Source organism: Mus musculus, chromosome 7, assembly GCF_000001635.26.
Source record: "Mus musculus strain C57BL/6J chromosome 7, GRCm38.p6 C57BL/6J".
Classification (NCBI taxonomy): domain Eukaryota; kingdom Metazoa; phylum Chordata; class Mammalia; order Rodentia; family Muridae; genus Mus; species Mus musculus.
The window spans coordinates 80503657-80527095 of NC_000073.6; the positions used below are offsets into that span (position 1 = coordinate 80503657).

At 41.6% G+C, this 23439-nt stretch overlaps 1 protein-coding gene and 1 pseudogene across 5 annotated transcripts in view; one reads left to right on the plus strand and one right to left on the minus strand.

The window, feature by feature from the left end:
- Positions 1-23439, minus strand: part of Blm (Bloom syndrome, RecQ like helicase) — an 80156-nt gene that overhangs the window by 48664 nt on the left and 8053 nt on the right. For all 5 annotated transcript variants that reach the window (XR_001785468.2, NM_001042527.2, NM_007550.4 and 2 more), the window contains exons 2-5: positions 10933-11034; positions 9123-9838; positions 5748-5907; positions 2163-2290 (exon numbers count right to left, since the gene is read on the minus strand). Coding sequence is in view for 4 of the 5 variants with exons in the window: in NM_007550.4 (NP_031576.4) it covers positions 2163-2290; positions 5748-5907; positions 9123-9838; positions 10933-11034 (1106 nt within the window). In the remaining variant the exon portion in view is untranslated. The remainder of the gene's footprint in view (positions 1-2162; positions 2291-5747; positions 5908-9122; positions 9839-10932; positions 11035-23439) is intronic.
- Positions 2900-4617, plus strand: Ndufab1-ps (annotated as a pseudogene).

Here is a 23439-nt window from a genome sequence, read left to right on the forward strand (position 1 = left end):
GCTCCAGGGAGACAGCATTCTCTGGAGGCAAGGAAATAAGAAAGGACAGAAGTGCTCAGAGAAGAAAAATGAGAGCACATGGCTACAGATGGAATTAGCCATCGGGGGCTGGGCATGGCACACGCCTTTAATCTTAGTTCCTGGGAGGCAGAGACAGGTGATCCCTGAGTTCTAGGCCAGTCTGGTCTTCAGACGGAGCTCCAAGACAGCCAGGGCTACATAAAGAAACCCTGTCTCAAAAAAGAAAAAAAGAAAAACAGCTGATGGGTTTAAGGGGCAGGAGGAAGACATGAGGAAAAAACAGGCATACAAAAACTGTGAGGACAACGGTCTGCAGGAGAGCCAGGAAGTACGACCGTCTGCTGAGAGCTGTGTGGAGGGCATGGCTGTGAGCAGCTGAGTTCCTATGGCACGTTGCTTTCCTATGTAAGGAGCTCAGACTGGGAAGGAGGGTGCACAGTCGTCTGAAGAAACATAAAGCCAAGGCAGGCTCAGAAAGACACCAGTGCCTACAATGGCAAGGAGCTCAAGTTTCCCTGCTGACGGGCCACATCTCACTCAGACGAACAGGAAAACCCTTGACCAAGGCCTTAAGAGAAAGACACGACAGACAACCATTATTCTGATTTTCAAGGGAAAAGAAAGGGTGGTTGCCAAAAGCTACAAACTAGTAATCTTCGTGTGGACTCAAGGCAAAATTCTAGAACATGTTATCAAAACGCTGCTTTGTAGCTCTAAGAAGAGGAAACAATTATGGAATTAGGGAGAGTTCATAAAAACACAATAGCCATCTTAATGCTCCTTCTTGGAAAGATTACTTGACTGGCATATAATAATAGCTGCCATTTACTGAAGGCCTACAGTACACTTGAAATCTAACAACTATCCAGCAAGGCAGGTATTATTTGTTTTCTACAAGAACACCTGAGAGAGGTGCAGTATTGCCTGCCTATGATCCCAGCTCTCACAAGGTGGAAGCGGCTTCAGCAACAGTGTGAGACCCCTATTCTAAAAAACCCAAAACTCAGTAAGGTCCAAGGAGGGTCAGTTAAAGTGCAGTCCCACTCGTGGGAGCAGGAGTCAGGCTTCTGCTGCAGGGCTGCACTACCAGCTGACACAGCATCCCTTCACTTTTCCTGCCTCAGACCTGCTGTTTCTAGAGTCCTGTGTCCTGGTCTTTTGTAATTCCATAGAGAAGAAGAGAAATATCTTGAAGAAAGGTTCATAATTATATGATGTCAGCTAAGAGGGAAGTCTCTCATGACACAAAAGGCCTCTGACCACATCCTTATCCTTGGAGCCAATGTAATAGGGAAACTTAGAGATGGAGAAACAGGCTAGTACCATGGTTACCAGAATGAAATTTAAGAGCCTCCAGGCTGCTGGTTCAAATCCCAGCTCTGCTGCAGCCTTACTTCTGCAGCTACTTAATTATTTAATTCTCCTGTACCTTAGTTCCCTTTTTTCTTTATCTCCAATGAGAGATAACAGCAACTACCTTAAGGGGATGAAAAGAGGATTCAACAGTTTGCACTGTAGGGCTCTTAGAAGAGTGAGGAAGATTTTCAGGGACATTTCCAGTAAGAAAAGCAGAGATCAAAATGAAAAAATAAACTTGGGGAGAACAAACAGCAGAGAACACACAGGCAAACGCGCGGCAGGAGAGTATGACACTATCCACACACAGGCATACGCGCTGCAGGAGAGTGTGGATGTGTTTTATGAGTGTCTCAAGAGTATGTCAAGAGTCTCACAACCTACAGAAATACTCAGAGAACAGAAAAGAGCTCCTGTGTTTCCAGGAGCTGAATAAATAAAAGTTGGCTTATTTATACTAGATACTTGGAAAGGAGGAAAAAAGAGAGAGAATGAATATGAATGAATCAGAAAGAACTGAGGCACGACTGGGTAGACAGATAAGCTGTAGAGCACAGAGGCCCTGGGTTTAATCCCAGCATTAAAGATACGAAAAGGAGTGATTTAACAGGCAATGGCCATCCAGCCCCCCCCCACAAATCAGGACATATACAACGAAGGAGTTGAATGATCTAAACGTCACTGTAATTGTAAAGAAGACTTGAAAGATGCGTGTGTGTGTGTGTGTGTGTGTGTGTGTGTGTGTGTGTGTGTGAACTTGAAGTAACTGAAGTATGTTTTCATACCATCACAGTCTTTACTGGTTCCTGCATCAGACTTGTGTGTGGTCATTTCCTCTGGTTTTGACAGAAGCTCTTCTGAGGTGCTAAGAATGCCCTTTTCTTTGTCAGAGTCATCAAGATCCTTTAACATACTGCAAGAGAAAACAGTTACCACAGTCATACTCTGGACAACAGAAATGCAAACTTGGCCTCCCACTATTTTTCTATAGATATGTAACAGATAAAGGACAGTTGTTTTTTATTGTTGTTGTTGTTTGAGACTGGATCAAGTAGCACAGGATGGCCTGGAACTTGCTATATGGCCAAGGCTTACTTAGACTGGCTCTTCCTGTCTCCCCTCCCAAGCGCTGAGATTACATTCTCGTCCACATCTAGCTGGGAAACATTTTTGTATCTCTTTTTAACTGACCCTGAAGCCTTCCGTCTTCTGGTCCCAAGAGACCCTGTCAACTCTTGTCATTCTTGGCTATGAAAGGAGTTGAAGTTGAGATCTCTTCTAAAAAACAAACACAGGGCTGGCAGGACTGCTTAGCTCCTTGCACTGCAAACATAAGCAGCTGAGTTTATATCCACTTCACAAACCCAAGAGACAGAGACAGGTGGGTCTATAAGGGGTTGCTGGATAGAAAGCCTAGCCAAACTGGTCAAAGATCCTGTCTCAAAAATAAACAATAAAATATAACAAATAAGAGCCATAATAATGAATAAAATATGCATAAAACTTAAGCATATATTACATAATGAATTCAAGAAACTTCAACTTTACAGTATGTAGTGTTTGAATGAAAACGGCTCCCATAGGCTCATAAGGAGTGGAACTATTAGGAGGCATGACCTTCTTTGAGTAGCTGTGGCCTTGTTGAGGGAAGTAATTCACTGGGTGGTGGGCTTTAAGGTTTTAAATGTTCAAGCCAGACCCAGTGTGCCCTCTCTGCTGCCTACTGATCAGGATGTAGAACTCTCAGTTACTCTAGCACCATCTCAGCCTGTGCACCACAATGCTTCCTGCCATGACAATAATGGACTAAACATCTGAACCGAATGAAATGCTTTTCCTTTATAAGGTCACAGTATCTCTTCACAGCAACAGAACACTAACTAGCACACAATCTGTACAATCAGTCACATTAGGCTGTACTGGAAAGTAAAGTATCAACCTTGTAAATAATCATTTCTAATTGGGAAAAATCTAAATATTATGCATTGGATCTGAAAGATTAATATGTTTGGACACCTGGTGATGCTGTTTTGATGGGTTGTAGAAATCTTTGGGACACAGGGCCTAGATGGCATATAGAGGCCACCAGGCATGGACCTTGAGAGTTTAGCTTGACCTTCCTGACCCACCAACCTGTGACAGTAACAGTCCTAAGCTCCTACCCCACATGCCACTCCTATCAGCATGGCCAGCAGCCTCTGAAACTGTGAGCCAAAATATATCCTTACTCCCACAAGTTGTTTGCCACATCAATGAGAAAAGTAATATACTAAGTGAACTTACTCATGGTATAAGAATTCAAAAAGTTATGAAATTATAATTTTGTTGTTGTTTTGTTTGTTTGTTGACACAGGGTCTCTCTGTATATAGCCCTGGCTGCCCTGGAACTTACTCTGTAGACCAGGCTGGCCTCAAATTCACAGAGATCTGCCTGCCTCTGCCTCCTAACTATTGGGACTAAAGATGTGTATTGTCCATCACTGCCTGGCAAAATTATTAATTTTTAAATGTAACACTATGGAGAATAATGTTAGAGAAAGAATCTGAAATTACAGCTGTATCAATTACAACAGTCAGATCAAGCAGATGGAGAGGAAGACGGAAACCAAACAAGGACAAGAAAACAGTTTGTTAGAATCTTGGAACTAAAAATACTTCTTCCCTCTTATTTAAAATTCTAGTTAAGGTGGCTACAACATCATTTGTGCAGCAAACATATTTAATAAAGAATAAAGCTAGGCGGGTGTAGCCATGGCGTCTCTGTCCTCTGCGCCTGTGTCCGCCGCCTGCCCGCGGCCTTCGCGCCGCTGCCCCGGCTTCCCACGTTGGCCTTGGCGTGGCCGCTCAGCACCACCCTATGCCCTGAGGGAATCCGGAGGAGACCCGGGGCTCTGCAGTCCGCCTTGGCGCTCGCGCAGGTGCCTGGAACAGTCACACATTTGTGCCGCCAGTACAGTGACGCACCCCCACTGACGTTAGACGGAATCAAGGACCGAGTTCTGTATGTCTTGAAACTCTATGATAAGATTGATCCAGAAAAGCTCTCCGTAAATTCTTATTTTATGAAGGACCTGGGCTTAGACAGTTTGGACCAAGTGGAAATTATTATGGCCATGGAAGACGAATTTGGGTTTGAAATTCCTGATATAGATGCAGAGAAGTTAATGTGTCCACAAGAAATTGTAGATTACATTGCAGATAAGAAGGATGTGTATGAATAAAGTATCAGAGCCTTCTTCCTCACTGTGAGGACTCCAGAGGACACATGATGGTATCGTGGCCTGACAGCGGCTCTGTTCAACTTGTATTTAAATTGTCTGAGTGTTTTACCCTTTAAAAATAAATCTATTACAAAACTAAAAAAAAAAAAGAATAAAGCTAGGTAGTCAACATGAAAACATCAGGCTAAGGAAAGAACACCACATGGATCTTAGCCACATATTACCTTCCATAAATTTATCAAAACAGGAATCACACTTCGACCCCCACCACTTCTCCAAACAGCACAATACAGCTGTTAAAGCACAAACCAGGGCGGGAGAGATGGCGCAGAGGTTAAGTACCTTGTCCCTGCAGAGGACCTCGATTCATTCCCAGCACCCACATGACGGTGCACAACCTCTCCTAAATCCAGTTCCAGAAGATCTGATACCTCATTCTGACATTCTTGGGCACCAAGCATATATAATAATGGTTCACATACATAAATACAGGCAAAACACATCATAAATGAATAAATCCAATAATAAAAATGTTAAGGCACAAAGCACAAGGACTGCACAGGTTGCATATAAAACCCCTCCTTCTTTTTCCTAATCCAGACGATACACTATGGGGATGTTTCTCTCAAGTTAGTGGCTAAACGATATAGTAGTGATCTCTCCACATAACTGGGCTGAGATTTGGATCTGCCTGAAGTCTCTAGAATAGGCTTTAAAATATTACTAAAACTTAAGTAGTAACCCCTCCCCCAAGTGTGGTAGTTCCCAAAAGTAATCCTGGCACTTGGGAGACTAAGGCAGGAGGATCCTGAATTGAAGGCCAGCTTCAGGTACATAGTAAGAGTTTTTTGTTTTTTGTTTTTGAAAGACATATTGTCACTTGGAAGACCATGCTGGCCTCAGATCTGTCTGATCTGCCTCCCCGGTGCTGGAACTCGAGGCATGAGCCACCAAACCCAACTAAGAATAGTTCTTAAACAACCAAATAAATAAGTAACAATTTTTTTGGGGGGGATGCTTTCATTTGAATACAAAACAAATTACAGAACCACAAAGAATACTTATATAGAAATGATATTCTCTAGCTAAGCTACATTACATAAAGCACCTTAGAAACAAACAAGAATATTGATTATTGATTATTTTTACCTGGAACATTTCAACGAGGAAGAAGCAGTGGAGATGATTTCTTCTGGAGAAGGTGGAACAAAATCTATATCATAATCATTGTCATTGTGTTCAAAGTATTCAGTGTTCTGAACTGAATGGAACACAGCTTCGTCTTCATGGCTCTTCTTTTCACTGTCACCTACAGAAAAACAGTTGATAAACACAGATTATTTTAATAATCAATGAGACAGAATGGGCATGAGTCCCTATGAGTGAGTGGTTTGTGGGCAAGCCATAAACCATCAGAACACTTCCTATGGGAATCTTGTGCAGGTTAGTGTTGGCTGATTTCTTCACAAAGAAGTGAGACAACTGTTAGAAAGCTGAAGCTGGACTAGAGCCAAGGATTTGCTTAGGGAATTCAACCTAGCTGTAGTTAAATTATGAAACTCCTGTTTCGGTTCTTTTGTTTTCTACTCACATTTAAATAAGAGTAATATGCAGCAGGGAAGCCTAATAGCACAAACATGGTGGGTCTGTTTTCTTTCTGTTTGGTTTGAGACAGACTTTTAACTCTATCTTCCTGCCTCCGCCTCTTGATGCCAGGATCACAGATGTGTCACACAGCCGGCATACACACTGCTACTATACAGACCAACAATCTCCTCTATCACACAACTGTCCTAGCTGTACCACCATATCTCCTGGTGCTCTCTGGTTTTACTTTTTACCATCTGCCTACTATTCTCTTGAGAAACAGCAACATAATAGATTAAACAACAGTTTGCTGGTTTATTATTTGCTGGTTGTTATTATTGTTTTTGTTATTATTATTGTTATCACTTTTCATCATTTTTTTTTCAGTCATCTCTCATTGTGTAGCAATTTTAGTAGACCTGGATGTTCAAAAACTTTATAGACTCTGGATGTGGTATGTATCTGTACTCTGAGCAACTAAGGAGGCTGAAGCAGCTACCCAGAAGACTAAGGTAGGGAAACTGCAAGCTTAAAGTATATGTGGACAATTTGGTAAGATCCTGTCACAAAATAAACAATAACTAAAAGGCTGAAACTATAATTCAATGATAGTGTTTGTCTAATGTGCATGGCCTACGGTTCAATCCCTAAAAAACAAGGAAAGAGGGGGTAAGGCTTTGAGTCCAGATCAGGGCCACTGAACAAATTAAAAAAAAATTTTAAAGCCAGCAGTAGAGGGCCACACCTTTAAGTCTCAGCAGAAGCAGGCAGATCTCTCAGTTTAAGGCCAGCCTGATCTACAGAGTGAGTTCCAGGACAGCCAGAATTTCACAGAGAAACCCTATCTCGAAAAAACAAAAAGAAAAAAGAAAACAAACAATGGGCTGGAAAGATGGCTCAGTGGTTAAGTGGTTGTTCTTCCAGATGTCCCAGGTTCAATTCCCTGAGCCCATATGGCAGCTCACACCTATCTGTAACTCTAATTTCAGAGCTTCTGACACCCTCACACAGACATACATACAGGCAGAGCACCACTGCGTATAAAGTAAAATAAAGGAAACAAATAATCAAACAAAAGGAATGCACAGACGATGAAGAATTATTTTCAGCTCTTGTCCCCAAAGGCCTACTTGGGGGAAGAGACGCGATTATAGAAGACAGTGATGCTCAAAATCTTGACTGTGTGTTAAGCTAATGTTCATTTTTAAAGAACATTAATAAAAAAAGGAAAGCCGGGCGTGGTGGCGCACGCCTTTAATCCCAGCACTCGGAAGGCAGAGGCAGGCGGATTTCTGAGTTCGAGGCCAGCCTGATCTACAAAGTGAGTTAGTTCTAGGACAGCCAGGGCTACACAGAGAAACCCTGTCTCGAAAAACAAAAACAAAAAACAAGAAAGGAAAGATAAAAGAAAGGAGGGAAGGGAATGGGTGAGGGAAGAAAAGAAGGGGAAGGGACAAAGGAAAAGAAAAGGGTGAACTGGGTGTGGTAGCTTATAACCTTAATTTTTGCACTCAGGAGACTAAGGCAGGAGAATCAAGAATTTAAGACCAGGGCTAGACAGATGGCTTAGCACTTTAAGATCCCCTGTTACTCATGTAGAGGTCCTGGACTGAATTCCCAGCAACAACACGATGGCTTACAACTATCTGTAACTCCAATTCCAAGGACTCTGATGACTTCTGGCCTTTGAAGGCATAAAGCACACACATGGGGTAGGGTGGGGGTGTGTGCATATATGCACATGTATCATGTACATGCATCTTAGGGATTTTACTACTTTGATGGAACACTATGATCAAAAGCAACGTAGTGAGAAAAGGTTTCTCATCGTCTAACTCGCAGTTCACCCTCCGGGTAAGTCAGAACAGAGACTCAGGGAAGGAACCTGGAGGCAAGAATTGTTGCAGAGGCCACTGAGCACTGTTTATTAGCTTGCTCATCTTCTTTTCTTATAGCACCCAGCACCATCAGCCCAGGTGTGGCACTGCTTAGTGAGCTGGGCCCTCTTAAGTCAGCCAACAATCAAGAAAACGTACCACAAGCCAGTCTGGTGGGGGAATTTTTTCAATTGAGAATCCCTTTTCACAAATAACTTTACCTTGTGTAAGTTGACATAAAACTAACCAGTATAACATAAAACATTTTACATGACTGTACAACCAATGCTTTCTATGGCTTAAGCTAAGTGTTGTTAAAAGAATTAAAGGATTAAAAATTACAATGAACTAAAAGTAATTCCTGAGGAAGGTAACCTTATTATGAGACTGCTCTGGGCTAAGCGCAGTATGGATACCATACTGAAATGGCTAGCAGCACCCCGAGCCTCCCGTCACTTCCCACTCACTCAGAGAAGCTTCTAGGTGTGCCAGCTCCATTCGTGTACTTTGGTCAGTCAGTACACAAAATTTTTGAAAAAAAAAATCATTATTTATATTTACTGTACCTTTTATATATCTAGAGCTATGTGGACACAAATGTATTTCATTGTACTGCAGACAACTACAGTACTCGCAGATGTGTGGTTTGGAGCCTCCAGGCAGGAGGCAAGCCATCTAGCCGAGGTGTGTGGTCAGCTCTGCCATCTGGTTAAGCAAGTGCACTATGTCTGCCTGACAGGGCCTCAGGATGTAGTGTTCTCAGAACACATCCTTGTTATTAAGTGACACACGACTGCAGTCAACAGGATGATCGGGTGTTACCGTCAGGACTGCATGTGCACTGTGGTGGCAAGCCACTAAGACATTACACATGGGAAGGCTTGTCTCCCTTTCCACCTCAACCTCTGCGGACCGACCTTCTTCATGTCTAAAGTCACAGAACTAAGCCCAGCAGAGCAGAGAGTAAGACCCTCAAGGACACAACTGTCCTGTGTACCGCTGCTCCCAGTGCTCAGCTTTAGATTAGAAAGCACTGAAACGAAGATGAGATGATGGCTACCTCTTTCAGCTCCCAAGTGAGCTTTCAAAGACTGGCTTTCCTGCGTGTCTTTCTCCGTGAGCTCTTCAGAAGCAGAATCATTGTCAATGCAGATCACATCCCTGCTCAGGCAGTCCGCCCCCTCCGCCTCCTCCTCCTCCTCCTCCTCCTCCTCCGATTCCTTCGTTAAATCCACTTGCAGGCATTCGGGGGAGGGAGGAGTCAAGTCAGTCTTTACTGCATTGGCTTTACGAGGTGGTGGTTTAAAGAAGTTTCTCTTAGTCTTTTTCATTTTCTGAGCGGTGCTTACTCTTGTGGCAGGATTTTTAGCCAGTGAAGCAAACGCATCTGATGCTGACATATCAAAGTCATCCATATCAGCCCAGTCACTGAGGGAGTCTGCAGAAGAACTAAATTCTAATTTCTTGAAAACAGCCACGGGCAGTTTCTTCGCAGTGGGGGTTTTGGGGGTAGTGCACAAAGTGTCCTGAGCAGTCTGTACCGTGGCCGGCAGTGACGGCTCAGAGCAGGTCCCCTTGCTTTGCTGCCTTCCAGGGAAATGTTTAAAGAAGCCTTCAATCTTTGCCTGCTGCTTTGGTTTGTGGAGTGGAGACTCAGTGAATGAAAAGGCCTCAGACACGTTCACATCTTTATCACTTAACGCAGGTGTTTTTACTACGGACACACTAGTGACAGACACATCACCCTCTGATGTTTTCTTTTTAAAAGTAAAACCTCTGAAAAATAATGGAAAAACTCAGTTAGTGAATTCATTTGTTTCTGATGCTGAGGACTGAACCCAGGGCCTCATTTATGCTAAGCAAGCATTCTATCATAACTTATAATCCCAGGCCCTGATGGACTCATTTCCATTTTAACAAATTCATTCTCCTATAAAACATTTCAAGTGCAAGTCACGTTAATTGTATTGAGCATAGAATCTGTCACTCTGTGGTTTTGAAAATTCACCAGGTACTTAAAAACATTTGGTCGCTCTAATCCTTTCCATTCAGAGGCTAGTTACTGGGCACTGAGAGTTCCCAGGCCACTCCTACACTTTATTTCTCAGGCTGGAGGTCCTTAATAGTCCCTTCAGAAGCAAAAGACAGGATGTGTTGAGAGACAGACAGACAGACTCAGAGTGGAATTTTCTACTGTGACAAAAAAAATGTTTAAGGGAGAAAGGAGTTTTAGAAAAGCTGCTAAGATCTGAAGGACACATGAGGCAGAGGCTGTCTGCTGACATTAGTGACTGAAGTTGAAGTAACTTTAAATCTGCAGGCATGGAGCAGTGCTTGCTATCTGGTGAGGGCACAACCTAAGTACAGTGTATTATTAGATATCTTAGCAACTTGGGGCTTAGCTTGCAGGAGACACAGAACTAGAGAGTGGTCATTTAACTATACAGTTTTACAGAGAATATGAGGTTACACTAAAGCATAATATCTGTCCAAATTGACAAGAAAATCCATTACTTGTCCATCCAACTTTACTGAACAAGTACGTGCCAGGACCTGTGTAAAGCTAGAACAATCACACTCAGCTCTGCTAGCACAGGCTCTACTATTAACTTGCAACGGGGAAAACCACTGGGCTCCTCATTTCCTCTGTGAAATGAGAGAGCTGGAGGAAGCCTGGTGTGGTGGTGATCTGAGCACAGACACGGCTGAGGGAGGACTGTGGCAAGTGTGAGGCAAGTGTGGACTGGAGTGAGATCAAAGTCAGCAGGGGCTATGCATGGGACCCTATCCCAGACTCCACAGAGGTGAAAGGCGAGAGCTCCATTGTATGACACCTGAGCTGTCTTCTACATGAGAATGAACATACTTACAAAGATTTTGGTTTTGAAAGGCTGGGTTGATTATTAAGTTTTCTGGCTGAGTGTCGCTGTAGTTGTTCTTGTAGATTGTTCAGAGGAACAGCAGCCATGATCCTAAAAAGGAAGAGGGCAACCATTAATGGAGTTAGGCATTTAGTATCATTCAGCATATTTACTGAGGAGGTAAAAGACTTAAACCGCCACATCATTCCAGATGTGCCCAGAGTAACACACTTTTGCTGCCCCCCTTCCTCCTCCTCCTCCTGTCAACAGATTGCTTTAACATTTACATCTGGTGGCATTTAAAACACACATTTTTTAACTAGAGATTTACTTGAATAGCAAAATGGCCTGTTTTCCTCTTTTCTTCAACAGATGCTAAAATCAGCACAGCCTGGCCTAGGCTTGGAGGGCACATAGGGAATGAGAGGGAGTAATGATCAAAGCAAACTAGGAACCCGGGGGACAGCCAGGACGTGAATTCTCTGTGCAAAACTAAAGGTCCAGTAAAGACAGGCCTCCCACAGGCGAGTGCAAAGGCTGACCAGCCAGAGCCATGCTCCAGTCGCCCCCAGTCCACGGCAGTCTGCCACACACATTTATATCCCTGTGTAACACTTGCTGCACTGGTTCACTTTCACCCAGATAAAGCGCAGCTCAAGCCACCTTGAAACCACTGAGCTAAAGACAGACAGCTGTGATCTATAAAGAGTTTTTAAAAAGTTATTTCAGATGAATTATAAATCCTCTTTCCCACTCAACTTGGATTTAAAACAAAATTTACTATTAGTGTGCATGTGCGTGTGTGCACTGGGGAGTAGTACACCTGTCACTCACAGATATGGAGGTCATAGGGCAACTCTGTGTCCATCTTTCCTGGTCCTTGGCTTGTAGAGGAAGCCCTTCTACTCAACCACTTTATGGGCCCCTGTTTTCTCCTGATACGAGGTTTAACTAAGAATGGCTCCCACAGGCTCATATATATCACCAGGGAGGGGACTCTGATAGAATTAGAAGGATTAGGGGGTGAGGCCTTGTTAGAGGATACAGGTTCCTGCTGCCTGAGGATCCAATGTAGAGCTCTTGGCTCCTTCTCCAGGACCATGTCTGCCTGTGCGCTGCTATGCTCCCTACTATAATGATAGTGGACTAAGCCTCTGAGACTGTAAGCAAGCCTCCCTGGTGTCTCTTCATGGCAATAGAAGAATGAGTAAGAAGTGTTTGTGGTTGTATGTGAAGTAGTTTTATCATTTTAGGTGTAATTATAACTTGGTTAAATATATAATGAATTTTGTGATTGTGTGTAGGATCATTATATCGTGTTAGGTGTAATTATGATCTGGTTGTTGTTTTCATTTGGAAATTAAGCAGGACACAAGGAGATATAATTATGTCAAGTGGGTAAGGGATGGACTTGTGATGGCTACATCTGGAATTCACTGAAACTCAAATGGCTGGGCACACCTGTAAGAGATTCTTTTATTAAGTAATTTGAAATGGGAAAAGCTACTTTTAATCTGGATCTTTGAGGTTGGAAAATACACCTTGAATCTGAGCTAACCCTTCTGCTGGCAGCCTATATAAAGGACATGAAAAGGGAAGCTTATTCTTTCCTTACTTGCTCTCACTGGCTAGTCAGTTCCTTTACTGGCATTAGAGTGTATGTCTTCAGGATTTCAGTGTGCACTAAAAAGATCAACTGAGATAGCCAGCCTTATGGACTGAGAACTACTGGGTTTCCTGGAGCTTCTGTTGGTTAGAGAGCCATTGTTGGATTAGCTGGACCACAGTCAGTAAGTCATTCTAATAAATCCATACACACACACACACACACACACACACACACACACACACACACACACACACACAGAGAGACATATATACATATATACACATAAATCCTGACTAATACACAAGGTCTCACTATATAACCTTGGCTGACCTCAGACTCATGAACTTCCTGTGTCCAGTGCTGGGATTACAGGCAAACGCTACCATACCCAGTTTATCACTTTACTTTTATAATACACTTTTGTTTTATACCATATACATATTTGGAGGAAGGATTAATAATATTAGATGGGTCACACTACACTGTTCTAGAAGTCCATTTCTGAAAACGGTGATATTTAAATTGAGTCATAATTTTTTAATTCAGTAACTGGAATTTTCTTATTAGTTTCAAAATAATAAATCAGGTCTGGGGAGATAGCTCAGTAGGTAAACTCAGTGTGAGGACCTGAGTCTGAAACTAAAATACATGTATAGTGTGTATCTGTAATCTTGGTGCTTCTATAGTAAGCAGATAGGAGAATCTCTGGAAGCTTGCGAGTCAGCAAGCCTAGGATAGAGAGCGGACAACAATGAAGAGACTCTGTCTCAAACAAGGAAGGAGCAAAGACTCACACCCAAGGCTGTTCTCTGTCACATGTGCAGGGTGGTACATACGTGTATACACACACACGCACACGGAGAGTCTAAAGAATGAATCATTCATTATCTCTAAGAGTGACCTCTTTTTTCCAAGTACTAGTATGAAGCCAAAAAATAAAGCACAGTCAGTATGTTTCAGTCCATGACAGTATGGCATTTCAGAACCCTTATGAATGTTTCATGCTTGGCCAATGGAATTTGTTTCAGACAAATGAGGTATCAATCACAAGCACAATTTGGGGAGTGGTTAAAAATATCTTTTATATGGAAAAATAAAAGTTATGATATTTTAAAAGAACATGAGTAAGCAAACGCTAAGTTGAGTGCAGAGCATATATGCACACATATGTAAAGTAATGAAACACAGGGTATGTGGAACCCAGCTCATGTGTGAAGAAAATTATGCTACCGAATGAGGCACAGTCTCAAAAAGAAAAAAAGTAAAAGTAGTGAATCAAACAAACTGGAAAACTTGGGAACAGAGACAGGTAGAGAGTGGTCATTTAACTATACAGTTTTACAGAGAATATGAGATTACACTAAAGTATAATATCTGTCCAAATTTACAAGAAAATCCATTACTTGTTCATCCAACTTTACTGAACAAGTACAAGCCAGGCATGGCAGCTCACACTTGCAATTCCAGCACTTGGGAGGCTGAGGCAGGGAGATCACTGATGTCTGAGGCCAGCCTGAGCTATATAGTGAGCTCAAAATCAGCATAGTCTACACAGGGAAACCCTATCTCCAAAAAGAAAAGAATAAATGATTAAAGGCATCTTATTTGAACTATGTCTTGACACTGAGATTTTGAAATCAGAAACAGAGGGAGCCTATCAGGTCATGATATTCTGGGGTAGTTTTTTACTTTTGATGGTACTGAGGTGTAAATTTATCTTTTATTTGCCTGAATTAATTGTTGACTCCAAGAACTGTCTCCTTCTGCTAACCTAGGCCTAGTCCTGGAAACTTCTAGCCAGGTTTTCATTCTTTGAGAGACTTACTGTTGAATAAGCTCACCCTTTCTTGTTCTTTCTGAACTCTGTATGTCTGGTTCAAATCAGCTGACTTGACTCAAAATCCTCTCCAAGCTGACTGATTTTTTTTTTTTCCGAGACAGGGTTTCTGTGTAGCCCTGGCTGTCCTGGAACTCACTCTGTAGACCAGGCTGGCCTCGAACTCAGAAATCTGCCTGCCTCTGCCTCCCGAGTGCTGGGATTAAAGGCGTGCGCCACCGCGCCCAGCTAAACTGACTGATTTAATCTGACCTTTCTCTGCCTCTGACTGAATTGCTCTGCTCGGCCTCAAACTAACTCTAGCAATCTGTTCTAATCTTCTGGCTACTTCTCATTCTTTGGTGCATTCTGTCTTCGTCTATGGTCTATGTTTTGCTTGTTCTCTCTTCTACCTGCCTCTGAAAACTCTCCGGGTAAAACTGCCTCCTTCCTCCTTTCTCTCTGTGTTGCTCTCTTAAGTAGCCTCTCTTTTCTCTCTGTCCTCATGAGAGTTGAGCATATCTTATTCTGTCAAATCTTTCTCTGTTTCATCACTTTGTCTGCCACTCAGACATCACTTTCAAATATGGTGCTTCCTTTTACAAACTAGCATATGTTACCTTCATTGTTTGTGATTAAAGTGTGTGCTAAGGCTGAGCCACACCACTACTAGAGACAGGTTTTTTCCAGTAAACAACACAATCTTGGGGTTCACAGAGTGATCAAATATCCTGTAACACTGAATTTTGTAGGGCTTCACATACTCTAGGTAAGTGCTCTGTCACTAAGCTACATTCTTATCCCTTTTAAAACTTTGATTTTGAGACAGGGGCACACTAAATTTTTCAAATTGACCTTAATATCAAGATTCTGCAGCCTTGGCCTCCTCAGTCAGAGTCCTAAGAGGTAATCTTATAAAATTAGGCCAATTGAAAAAGAAAGTCTAAATTCTTCGAGTGGATAAGAAAGAAAGAAAAGAAGGAAGGAAGGAAGGAAGGAAGGAAGGAAGAAAGAAAAGAAGGAGGAAGAAAGAAAGGAAGGAGGAAAGAAGAAAGAAGGTCAATGAAATGAAAGCAACAAACAAGAATACCAATTTTTTTGAGAACTATAGAAAAGAACATTTTTAGGAATATTAGGAAAAACAACAGACCAACTTTCACTCACATTTGATAAAAAGGGAAATACTTTTTAAGTCTCCCCTTTCACCCTTATTATTATTTTTTTTTTTTTGAGACAAGGTCTCTATGTCTTTGAACTCACAGAGATTGGCTTACCTCTGCTCCCCCACCCCCCAATGCTGAGTCTGAGCTATCGTATATCCCTTTGACTTTTTAGTATTTATTTGTTTAGTTGTTCTGTGTGGCACTCCAAAGACACCTGTAAAAATCAGTTCTCTCTTTCCACATGTGTTCTGGGAATCAAATTCAAGTTGTCAATTTTGGCAGCAGGCACTTTTACCCACTAAGCACACATATGACCATACACTATACATGTACACCATATTTTAATAAGTATGGCCAGGTAGTGGTGGTGCATGCCTTTAGTCTCAGCACTCAGGAGGCAGAGGCAGGTGGGTCTCTGAATTTGAGGCCAGCCTGGTCTACACAGGGAGTTCCAGGACAGCCAGAACCACACAGAGAAACCCTGTCTTGATAAAACAAAACAACAAAATAAATAAGTCAAGCATGGTGGCACAACAGAACTTGGGAACAGAGACAGGTAGATCTCTGTGGCTTTAAGGACAGCCTACACAGTGAGTTCCAGGCTAGGTTACATAGATTGTCTTAAAGTCAAATCAAGTCAGTAAATAAAAGATAAATAAATATACCTTTTATTAACACAGAGACATGGCATAGAGAGACTAGGCTGTTTGGGGTGGAGTAGAGGATCCTTTTCTTTCAAATAAATGAAATAATTTTTAGATCTATCAAAATTAGGACTACCTCCTCTTTCTAGGTCAAATGTTCCTTTCATTCTTTTTGTTGTAACAAGACAGCTATTTCAGAATATCAAGAGGTGGACTGCCAAAATGACTATTCTAAGATACTTGGTGCCAAGTAACAGTCAGATGTCTACTCTAGTTTTCTGCTAAAAGTAGAGGTTTTAGGAAGTTGTTCCTGAAAACACAGCCAAGCTCTGTGAGCCTCTTACCAGGTGACCTTCCCTGGGACAAAAGTAGTGAGCCTCACACATGAACATTACCCATAAAGCTTATCTGAGACCCTAGAAACAAGGGCTCTCTTGACACCAAACACTAAGCAAACGATTTCTGAACAGAGTCTTTAGATAGGACTCTTATTATATGTTCTTTTAAATGCATATGTATGTATGTGCATGTGTGTGTGTGTGTAGTTTATCTTCTAGAAAAAGTGATGTGAGGGTTAATTATCAACTTGACAGAATCTAGTATCAGTTGGGAAATGAGCCTGTAGATGTGTCTGTGAGAAAACATTGATTACAGCAACTGAAACGGGAAGATACATCTTGACTCTGTGTGGGACATTCCCTGGGCTGGAGACCCAGAGTGGAGAGAGAGCTGGGAAGCTGCACACACTCATCCCTCTGCTTTCTCACTGTGGCTGCCTTGATTTCCCTGAAATGATGGACTGTGCGCCCTTCTCTCTGAAGGTACATTTGTCAAGGAATTTCAGCATAGCAACAGCAAAAGAAACTAGGACAAGACTTGCAACATTCTGTAACTTAAAGTAGCAAAACAGCTGTCCAATGTATTCCTGAATTAGTTATGCTTATCAGAGTCTTAGCCCATTTTTTACAAGACTCTTCTCATTTACTGGTTTTTGTTTTTTTTTTTTTTTTTTTTAAATAGGGTTGTCTCATTAAAAAAAAAAATCTACAGTAAAAATGTAGTCAAGTAATTCTCAGCCTTTTACAAATAGGTTATGTTTCAATAATGTGTTACAGGCAAGAGTTACCAAACATGTACAAGGATCCTGGGTTCAGTTTCTCTCTCTGTCTCTCTGTCTCTGTCTCTGTCTCTGTCTCTCTCTCTCTCTCTCTCACACACACACACACACACACACACACACACACACGAAGAGAAGAGAAGAGAAGAGAAGAGAAGAGAAGACAAGACAAGACAAGACAAGACAAGACAAGACAAGACTAGGCACAGTGGCGTACACCTATAATCTGAACACGCAGGAGACAGAAAATCCAGCAAATAAGGCTGTGTGTGTGTGTGTGTGTGTGTGTGTGTGTTTAGTATATTTAAGGCTATATATATATATGTACATTTTAATATGATCAAAATTCAGTAACTTGTCACCAGCAAATGAGGCCATTTTACATATGGCCTTTACATAATCCTTAAAGTATATCCAGAGTGTCTCAAAACCAATCTCTCATACATATCAAGGGATAACAGTATTTTGACCTGCAAATTATTTGACATTTGGCCAATGGGATTGGTACTGCTTCAAGCTATCACTATCATTATAGAATGCTCTGTGGGGCAGGCAAGATAGGCCAGCAGGTAAAAGCACTTGCTAATCCAGCCTGATAACTGGAACTAAACCTCTGAAACCTAAGGCAGGAGAAAGCCAACTTCCAACAGTGGTTCTCTGGCCTTCACATGTGCACCATGCACCAAAAATAAACAAACAAATGAAATGTTTAGTGTTCAAGAGAGTTGCACTGTTGCACCATCAAACACAGAAAGGTTTTAATTGTATAACACAGGCACTTATCCATTAATTAACATTGCCTTCTAATTTCGCCTTCCTTTTAGATAACATCAAGTACTGTCTACAGTCTGACTTTTAGATTCTTCATCTAAGTGAAATTTTTTGTCGCTGTTATTTTACTGAACATAACATCTTCAAGGTTCACTCAGTAACATAAGTAAGAATTTCCTTCTCCTTTAAAGCTGAGCAATGTACACACACACACATATACATATACACACACATTACATTTTGCTTATGTTTATCTCTTGATGGACATTTGGATTGCTTCTACTTTTTGGCTACTGTATTAGGATTCTCTAGAGGAACAGAATTTATAAAATGAATCTATATGTATATATAAAGAGGGTTTATGTAATGACTTATGTATATCTGTAACATATATGTATATACATTATATATAATAGTTATATAATATACATTATATACATGTACACACATATATGCATATATGTATGTAATGTTTATGTAATGATATACATATCTGTAATGATATGTGTATATGTGTATAAAAAATGGGAGTGTATGTGATGGTCTATATGTACATATAAAAGGGATTTATGTAATGATTTAAAGGCTAATCCAACCATGGCTCTTACCCACCACCAGAAGATCCAAAAAAAACAGCAGTTGTTCAGTCCACAAGGCTGGATGTCTCAGCTAGTCTTCAGTGCACACCAGAATCCTGAGAAGCAAGCTCTAACGCCAGTGGGGGATGACCTTGCCAGCAAGCAAGCAGGTAAAGAGCAGAAGCTTCCTCCTTCTCTGTCCTTTATATATATAGGCTGCTTGCAAAAGGTGTGACCCAGATTTAAATTTTAACTTCCCACCTCAAAAACCGAGATTAAAAGTGGGTCTTCCCACTGCAAGTGATACGGTAATTAAGAAAAAACTTCCTGGGCCAGGCACTGTAGCACACACCTTTAATCACACCCATCAGGAGGCAGAGGCTGGTGGATCTCTGTGAGTCTGAGGTCAGCCTGGTTAATCTATTCTAGGCCAAATCCCTTAGGATCTCAGGAAACACTGTTACAGACATGCTCAGAGTTTACTAGTATCCAAGGCTCTCTCCAATCCAATGTGACTAACAACTAACTATCACAGGGCTAAAGAGATGGCTCAGCTGGTAAGAGCACTGGTAGCTCTGCAGAGGACTTGACTTTGATTCTTAAGACCCATGTGGTGACTCACAACCATTCATAACACAGGCTCAAGGGATCTGATACTTTGGCACCAGGCATGTACATGGTGCACATACATAGATTCAAACAAAACAATCATACACAGAAAATAAATAAATTAGGTTTTTAAATAAATTAATTAACCATTACATTTGAAGTCTTGATTTCAACTGTCTTGGATACATCCCAGAAATGGATTTACTGGAGCATATGGCAAATCTCTCTTTATCATTTGAGCAACTATCATACTGTCATACTACTGTCTCCTGTCCTCTGGAATGCCAGTTTTACTCTGCTACCAATAATTAACAAGGCTTCCAAGTTTTCAGCATCCTTAGCAACCCTTGCTACTTTTTAGCTTTTTCTCTCTCTTCCTCTTCCTCCTCTTGTAATATGATAGCCATTCTAATGGATATGAAGTTATCTCACCTGGTTTTTACTTGCTTTTCTCTAATGATTTACAAAAATGATCACTTTTTCATGTGTTTACTGACTACTGTGTATTCTCTCTGGGAAAATGTCTATTCAAATCCTTTGCTATGCTTTGTTTTGGTACTAGAAGGAAACCTCGGGCCTTTCAAAGTGTAACCACTAAGTGAAATTCTCAACCCACCTATGCCCTTTCAAACTGGATCGATCGATCGATTGATCTCTCTCTCTCTCTCTCTCTCTCTCTCTCTCTCGTTTTTGTTTTCTCAAGACAGGGTTTCTCTGTGCAGCCCTGGCGTCCTGGAACTCACTCTGTAGAGCAGGCTGGCCTCGAACTCAGAAATCCTCCTGTCTCTGCCTCCCAATTGCTGGGATTAAAGGTGTGCACCACCACTGCCCGGCTCAAACTGGATATTTCTAATTTGCTAAGCTATAGTTCTTTATATATTCTATGTTGACCTCTTAACATATATATGATTTGTGGTACAGCTTGAAGATGATTTTAGTATTAATTTTTTAACTGGAGTGAGATTTATTAGTGAACATGATTTGGTAGGGTATGGTGGTTTGAATATGGATGGCCCAGGAAATGGCACTATGAGGAGGTGTGGCCTTGTTGGAGGAAGTGTGTCACTGTGGGCGTGGGTTTTGAGACCCTCCTCCCAGCTGCCTGGAAGCCAGCTTTCTGTTTGCCTTTGGAACAAGATGTTGAACTCTTGTTTCCTCCTGCACCATGCCTGCCTGGGCTCTCCCATGCTCCTGCCTAGATGATAACGGACAGAACCTCTGACCCTGTACACTGTTCTTATAAGAGTTGCTTTGGTCATGGTGTCTGTGCACAGCAGGAAAACACTAATTAAAACATAGGGTGTGGACTCAACACAGTGGAGGCCCTTAGGAGTACAGGGTCTACCACTTGTCTAGGGCACCACCACTGGTGACATTTTGACCCCAAAGTCACTAAAGATAAGCAATTTCAGTTACCATATCCTCAAATTAATCTGTATTAAACTTCTGAGATGTGGATCTTTTGGCAGCCAGGAAGTTTGAACTTCATACAATCAAATGTGTTCTTAATCAAATGTGCTTATTCTGCCTGCACCTTGGTTATGATTGACTTGAAAACCTGGTCACTGTGCCCAAGGGCGGTCTGCAAACATGTCTGAAGCCTATGTCAGTGACAGAATTAGATCAGATACATTTACAGCCACACTGTCTCCATGGTCCCTTAGGACAGCACATACAGGCTGCATACTCCATCAACAAGAGGCAGCAGCCTTGAACTTCAAGTTGTCCTCTGACCTTCACATCTTTTCAAAGAAACGACTCTTGGTCTTGTCTATTTCTTAACTGCTTTATTTCCTATATTTCATTGGTCTCTGATGTGATCTATTACTTACTTCTTTCTACCAGTTATAGATTCAGGTGCTGGAACGACAGGTATATGACACCAGACCTGGTTTCATGGGTTTGTTTTTTGTTTGTTCTACGTGAACTTTAGAATCATCGTTTCTAGCATCAGAAAGAAAATCTTGCAGCTATCTTTACTGAAACTATACTGAGTGTGTGTTAAGTTCTGTAAACCCTATGCTCTCTGGGTGTTAGGTTACTCTATCCTGGGAAAGGTACCTTGCAACTTTTGTAACATTTAGCCCTGAGTTTTAAAGATTTCTTCATTTATGTTTTAGAATTCCTAAACATTTTAACCCTTTTGTTTTTACTATGAGACCATCCCCTTCCTTATATAGTCTTATTTGTTAAACACCTGGTTTGTGTGGTAAATGTATACTGTTGTCTTACTAAACTCTTCCTCTGCATGTGCTGCTGTGGAGACAGTCTCAGGCAGTCCAGATTGGCCTCCAACTCACCATGTAGCTGAGAATGATGCAGCCGGGTGTTTGCTACTTTGTGGGTTCTTCTTTTTCCCACCCTTTCAACCCCCTAACACTAGATAAGAAAAAAAAAAAAAAAAGATAGGACAGGAAAGAGATCCCCAAACAAAGTCAGAGGTCAGGAAGGGGGGCAACTTTATCATTAGGCTACTTCCTGCTGATTGGGGCATCAAGTTACTTGAGGCAAGTTTGAGCTTCACTCTCCTTATATCTAATTTCTTCTTATTGTTTCTTCTTTGTAGATGACCACTTAATAAACTGTAACTAACAACCAACAACCCATCCCACCTCTCAGGGCCCTAACATTTATATACCCTCTAAATGTCTCCAGAATTCCAAACATCACACAACCACAGAAACTATTTGCAGCTGGCAAAATCATGTCCCGACACAGTGTAAGGAAAATCAGGCTCAGCTGATGTGGACAATCTGAAGCAGCCCCACCTTCCTACATCTGGGACAAAACCAAAAACATATTCTTATATTTCTGTGTTTTTTAAAGAAACCAAAACTCCAAAATTGTCACTACAGATGACCTTGAATCTAGTTCTCAGGCAGTCACCTCTGAGTGCTCAGACTATAGGCATGTAACATTGGGCTGGGCTAAATTATTTTTCGTTTTAGCTATTTAGGTTATTTTTATGTGTTCTAGACAAATTCCATATCATCTGAAGGTGAGGGCAGTAGTACTTTTTCTATTTTCCAAGCCTTGTGAATAATTTCTCTTACCTGATTTCACTGTCTCAAGTCTTCAATAAAAGATTAAATAAGTAGAGTTGGTGGGGGACTGAGGTAGGGAGAGCAGGAACTCATGGCAAGCCTCAGCTATATAAAGAATTCAGGGTCAACCTGGGTCTATGAGATCTTGTCTCACAAAAACTAAAAGTGCTGGGCACTGTGGCCAATGCCTTGGCAGCTGAATGAGGGCTGCTGCTCAGTTTAAGGTCCACTTTGGCTACAGTGAGTTCTAGGCAGTCTGAATTATCACGTAAGACCCTGTCTTTTTAAAAAAAAAAAAAGGAAGGAAAGAAGAGAGGGAAGAAAAAGAGAGTGTTCTGAGCATTTATAACAATAAAGCACTCCAGTTTCATACAGACAACCCCAAAGTACAGATCAGCTTCTCCTGCTCAACACCTTCATCCCAACAGTGAACACTGCAATCCAGTGCAACCATAAACACACAGGCTAATTCTCATTCATAGATGTAGGTGTGAAGGAAGTTTAGCTACATATAAAACCAGATCTGCTGTTTTAGGACTGCAAGGCTAGTTCACCATTAGACAATCAACTAAGATAACTCACCACACTAGATCATAGCAAACAAAACCAAACCAACAAACAAACCAACAAACACTATGGTCACTTCCTCAAGATCCACAGAATAAACATATAAAAATCCATCCACAATGAATGGTCAAAAAACAATGAATGGAAGGAAATCCCTGTCCTGACAGAAGGGATGTAATTAAAACAAACAGGTCTACAATGCGCTTAGAAAGGTTTGTTCTCAGTACAACAGTTGCGGCCCCACCCCCACGCTCTGCTTTCAGAGGACATGCTTTACAACTTGAGCCAATTGGAGAAGCAGACAAATGAAAGGTACCTGGGGAGAGAGAAGCAAAGCCATAGACATTTGCAAATTGTATGGTTGTGTGTGCAGCACCTAAAACAATCTTCAGGTTAAACTGTGAAAACGCTTAACCCAGAATAATGCCCCATACTCTACTTAGCCACAGAGGTCTACACCTTAATCTTTTCAAGCTGTGACTGTCTGGCCGTGTGGTAATGGAGAACTACTGCTGGTGGATCATCCTAAAACAGAATAGCCACTGGCTGGTAGCAACTCGCCTTTAACCTCAGTACTTAGGAGTGGAGGCAAGTGAAT